We start from the raw sequence: 6,000 nt of genomic DNA on the forward strand, positions 1-6,000 counted from the left end.
TTCTGCTATTCGTAAAAGGAAGGGCTTAGCTGTATATCTGAAGTTATATCCTGGATAAGAATGATTTTGCAAAATTGTTAATAAAATCACAATACAGGAAAATATAACCATTCCAGTGCTGTGAACTGCATTTCCTGGCAACACTTAAATGTTGTTCAAGTGATGCGTGTCAACCAATTTTTCAAGCATCATAAATAGCCTGGGGCCAAAAACTTTGCCAGAACTCCACAAAATATCTATAAAATGAATTCCATCTGCCAAAATAAAAATTCTTTCGCATATATTTTCTAATAATCCCCAAACCTAATCAAACTGACACTTTCTGTTATAAGATACTGCAGTTAAAACTGGAATGAATATTTGAATTACAATTATAGAGAAAAGGGGGGGAAAGGCGGGTATAAATTAACAGAACTGTGCCAGTGCCCACTGAGTCCATTACAATTTGATTGTCCAATTTCCTATAAATTTACCAACAACTATGTAGTGCAAAGGCCAGCCTGATTGGATACAAATTGTCATATGGATCATTATGAAAAATACCAATTCCCTTGATAGGGATACCGGAAAGAGAGTGGGCTAAAGGGGACTTTTATGGTATCGTATTTAAAAATATATGGCTACATATATATAAAAATTAACACATTTTTATTTTATTATAAAAAACAGAACATTCATAGTTCACAATATTAACACTACAAAGACATGTATACACAAAAGAGACAACATATATAACCAGCATGGTATTGGTGACATTTCAGAAAGTTGTTTGACAAGTAAGGTCCTCTTTATTTGAATGTGGGGCTACTGATGCCTCCACTTTATCATATGGATCACTGTTGTATGGATCAGGTAGATCCTTATATGGTAAATCTAAAGTTAATTGTATAGTAAGATTGTAACGTGTATGGTGCCCATTAATTACCCCTCAATTTGGTGCCCCTAATTACCTCCTAAATTTTAACAGTACAAGATGCCTGCTGTCACCGACATCAACTACTCAAGGAGGTTGATTTACTAAAGGCAATTATACTGTGTAGTGCAAGTTCACTGCAAGTGCAGTAGTGCTAGATCTGAAGGGAAGCTCTGAAATGAGGGAAAGCTCTGCTGATTTCTATCATCTTAGAAAAAAAGTTTTTTTTAATTTTCCTTGCATCTCCCCCTCAGATCTGAAGCAAGTGCACAGACTATTTGCCTTTAGTAAATCAACCCCAAGATAAAGTCATTTCCTCAAGCTAAAGTTAGGCGAACCGACAAGACCCACACTAAACATACCTATACCTATTCAGGCAGAGCCACCAATGAAACAATGTGAAGTCCTTCTAATAAAAGACAAGCCCCTCACTGAGAGTGTCACAGCCTGACAGCAATAAACTGTAAAACCCAGCAAAGACATCAGCGAAGCTCATAAAGAAAAGAAATTTGTCACAACACAACGATGAAGCCCAACCAACCATCAGAAAGAACATTTGTAAAGATAGAACTCTTCCTACATGACCAGTTCTCTTTTATGACGAATCCCAATAGAAGAGCTGGTGGGATTCTCCTTAATATGGTGACTACTCAACAGGTAAAAGGATTGTCAAGCATGGAAAAATGGAAGGTCATGAACATAGATCTCAAGGATATCATTTGTATGTCAGAAACTGCAGTTTGTAGAAAACCCATTTCATCATATAAAGAATAACATTTATCAACATGGACAGTTTTAATTGAAAACAAATATAGCAACCAACCAAATATTAAACAAATAAAGAAGAATAAACACTTGAATGAGAGGTAACTGCTTTCATTGGATGTCAATAGACAAGTGTTCCTGAACATTGTTGGTTAACGTAGAAGTGACCCTCTACATTTGTTCGTAATGGGCAAGTGTTTCTATACGTTGGTGGTCAGTGGAGAAATTTCCCATTACATTTGGTATCAATAAATCCATTGGATCCAAATGGAAAAGTGTTCCAATACATTGGTGGTCAGAGTAGAAGTGACCCCTTACATTGGATGTAAATGGACAAGGGTTCCCGTACATTGATGGTCAGTCTAGAAGTGACCCCTTACATTGGATGTAAATGGATAAGGGTTCCCGTACATGGATGTTTAGTGTAGAAGTGACCCCCTACATTGGATGTAAATGGACAAGGGTTCCCGTACATTGATGGTTAGTCTAGAAGTGACCCCTTACATAGGATGTAAATGGACAAGTGTTCCTGTACATTGATGGTCAGTCTAGAAGTGACCCCTTACATTGGATGTAAATGGATAAGGGTTCCCGTACATGGATGTTTAGTGCAGAAGTGACCCCCTACATTGGATGTAAATGGACAAGTGTTCCCGTACATCAATGTTTAGTGTAGAAGTGACCCCTGACATTTGATGTAAATGGACAAGTGTTCCCATACATTGATGGTCAGTCTAGAAGTGACCCCTGACATTTGATGTAAATGGACAAGTGTTCCCATACATTGATGGTCAGTCTAGAAGTGACCCCTTACATTGGATGTAAATGGACAAGGGTTCCCTGTACATGAATGTTTAGTGTAGAAGTGACCCCTTACATTGGATGTAAATGGACAAGTGTTCCCATACATTGATGGTCAGTCTAGAAGTGACCCCTTACATTGGATGTAAATGGACAAGGGTTCCCGTACATGGATGTTTAGTGTAGAAGTGACCCCCTACATTGGATGTAAATGGACAAGTGTTCCTGTACATTGATGGTCAGTCTAGAAGTGACCCCTTACATTGGATGTAAATGGACAAGTGTTCCAGTACATTGATGTTTAGTGTAGAAGTGACCCCTTACATTGGATGTAAATGGATAAGGGTTCCCGTACATGGATGTTTAGTGTAGAAGTGACCCCTTACATTGGATGTAAATGGACAAGTGTTCCCGTACATTGATGGTCAGTCTAGAAGTGACCCCTTACATTGGATGTAAGTGGACAAGTGTTCCCGTACATTGATGGTCAGTCTAGAAGCAATCCCTTACATTGGATGTAAGTGGACAAGCATTCTCATACTTTAATGGTCAGTGTAGAAGTGACCCTTTACATTGGATGTCAGTAGAAAATTGTCCTTTAAATTAATGTTCAGTGTAGATGGGAGATCAATCCATCACAGCTTACTACTCAAGGAACCTCTGGAGGAACCCTGGTTGAGAAAGGCTGCTTAAGATTATGTATTACAGCTACTACCGAAATAAAGGGATTAACTGACAGACTATACTGGGGTGAAAATTGGAAATAAAGTGAAGCTATTACCCATAGCAGCTAATTATCTTTCAGTGGAAACAAATATTCTACTATAAGAAACAGGTCCACTTCTTCTCCATCATCATCAATGTACCTTCCATACGTGAAAGAAGGGGACAGTAAATCCCTTGCACTTAGTTCAAATAAAAAACATGGTTAGGCATATAACTGCAAAGGCGCCAACAGAAAGGTATTTTTTCTACCAGCGAATATCCTTTCTAAACACACTTCCACATCAGCCATACATGGAACACCAAATAGAGCTACCCTGAAAACCAGGCTGGTAAGGGAAGGTTAAACCTCCTTTGCAATGCCTGTGATCTCAGAGATGGAAAAATGGCTACAGGAGCCCCACTGCTGCATCTCAGTCTGAGTCTTTTTTTGTCACTTTCTCATGCTAGAACAAGCAGAGGAGACGTGAGCGACAAATCAGAGCAGCACATCACACAGGGAAGTCACACTCCGCTTGAACACGTCTGTTATTCTCCACAAGAGCTGATCACAGAAAAGCAACAGCTAACAGAGCCCACACATGATGCCCTCATCAAACACCTAATTCCATAGGCAGGCTCCCCCATTCCCCCAACCACTGGATGAATGGCCCCATCACCATTTAGATTTATCCCAGTGATAGGTGCTAATGATGCCAATCCATCGCCACCATCTCTCTAGTGACATCCAAGCAACTGGATGCCATGAGTGTCATAGGGAAACCCACTACCTACCACCATGGTGACAAACCTACACAATTTAGCGTTTTTCGAGAAGTGGACGCACACGTACCAAACTGATCTTCACAGAATCGGATAATACGATCTGATCTATGAATTATTGGTAAGACACCAACTGTCTCATCAATCCATTTCCCTGAAATTATTCTGGACAGAAAATCTGATCGTAGAGTGATCGTTCCAATGTGAAAATACGATCGTCTATAAAAGCGACCAGCGATTATCAACGTACAATCGCATCGTATGAATTATGCCAATGACTGACGTAAACTTTTAATTCGATCAGTTCGTCGGTGGCAGATGGCGTGGATCTACTGTGAACTGGGTCACCTTACAATTTTAGGACTTTTTCCTTGTAATTAAGGCTAATGAATATTTTTCATTGGAAGTACAGATGAAACTGCAGGGAAATGTGAATGATGGCAGCACATCGTATCTCAGCAATTCTGGAAGCCCCGACAAAAGTTTTTCACTCCCTGGATCTCCAGACTAGCCATGCAATGCCCACCATGCAATGTGCTGAGGATCACCTTGTTGGAAGGCAGTGCTGGCTTGTCTCCATAGAAGGGACAATGGTATGGTGGCACCTACCAGAGCCTGGCTGTGCAGTGCCGCCGCTGCGGCTCCTCTGCGGTGCTGCTCCTGTCCTGGCTGGGGACGTTCTCTGTCGCTGATAATGCTGCCCCGGTCCCTCTTTTCCCGGCTGCCTCCTCCTCGATCCCCCCTCTGTTCATCCCCAGAATCCAGGCTGCTGAAATTCCATACGATCAGAGTCTGGATGAGCAGGACGGTCAGAGCCGCTACAATCGCCGAGCGAGAGCGCCGGGCCAGCCTGCGAGGGCATGAAGCCGCCACCATCTTCAGCACCCGCCTGGAGACAGAGCCCCAGCCGATCCTCCACCGATCCTCTTCTGTCCCTTCTCCCCCCCTCACCAACAGGAGGAGGGAAACGTCATCAGAATAGGAGGAGAACTCAGCCTGGGAAGGCCATGGACGGAGCTCGGCATCCCTGGCATCCCTGCGGAGGATGGACCAGTCTCAGGAAACACCGGCCGACTATCTATCCATCAAAGCCGATCATCTACTGTTACAACTGATCATCTACTATCACAGCTGATCAGCTACCAATAATCCGAACAGATAATATCACATCTGATCATCTACTATGACAACTGATCACCTACCATCACAGCCGATCATCTAATATTACAGCCGATCGTCTACCATTACAGGCGATCATCTACTATTACAACTGAACTGATCATCTACCATCACAGCCGATCATCTACCATTACAGCCGATCATCTACCATCACAGCCGATCATCTACCATCACAGCCGATCATCTACCATTACAGCCGATCATCTACCATTACAGCCGATCATCTACCATCACAGCCGATCATCTACCATCACAGCCGATCATCTACCATTACAGCCGATCATCTACCATCACAGCCGATCATCTACCATCACAGCCGATCATCTACCATTACAGCCGATCATCTACCATCACAGCCGATCATCTACCATTACAGGCGATCATCTACTATTACAACTGATCATCTACCATCACAGCCGATCATCTACCATTACAGCCGATCATCTACCATCACAGCCGATCACCTACCATCACAGCCGATCACCTACCATCACAGCCGATCATCTACTATCACAGCCGATCATCTACCATTACAGGCGATCATCTACTATTACAACTGATCATCTACCATCACAGCCGATCATCTACCATCACAGCCGATCATCTACCATTACAGGCGATCATCTACTATTACAACTGATCATCTACCATCACAGCCGATCATCTACCATCACAGCCGATCATCTACCATTACAGCCGATCATCTACCATCACAGCCGATCATCTACCATCACAGCCGATCATCTACCATCACAGCCGATCATCTACCATCACAGCCGATCATCTACCATCACAGCCGATCATCTACCATCACAGCCGATCATCTACCATCACAGCTGATCATCTACCATCACAGC

At 42.6% G+C, this 6,000-nt stretch overlaps 1 protein-coding gene across 1 annotated transcript in view; it reads right to left on the reverse strand.

Moving 5' to 3' along the window:
* XYLT1 (xylosyltransferase 1) overlaps positions 1 to 4,882 on the reverse strand; it is a 530,851-nt gene extending 525,969 nt beyond the window's left edge. The window contains exon 1 of the mRNA XM_082261193.1: positions 4,574 to 4,882. Within this exon, the coding sequence (XP_082117319.1) occupies positions 4,574 to 4,840 (267 nt within the window). The 5' untranslated portion in view covers positions 4,841 to 4,882. The remainder of the gene's footprint in view (positions 1 to 4,573) is intronic.
* Positions 4,883 to 6,000: the final 1,118 nt, after the last annotated feature.

This window comes from Pelophylax lessonae (genome assembly GCF_965119305.1).
Source record: "Pelophylax lessonae genome assembly, chromosome: 6".
Taxonomy (NCBI): domain Eukaryota; kingdom Metazoa; phylum Chordata; class Amphibia; order Anura; family Ranidae; genus Pelophylax; species Pelophylax lessonae.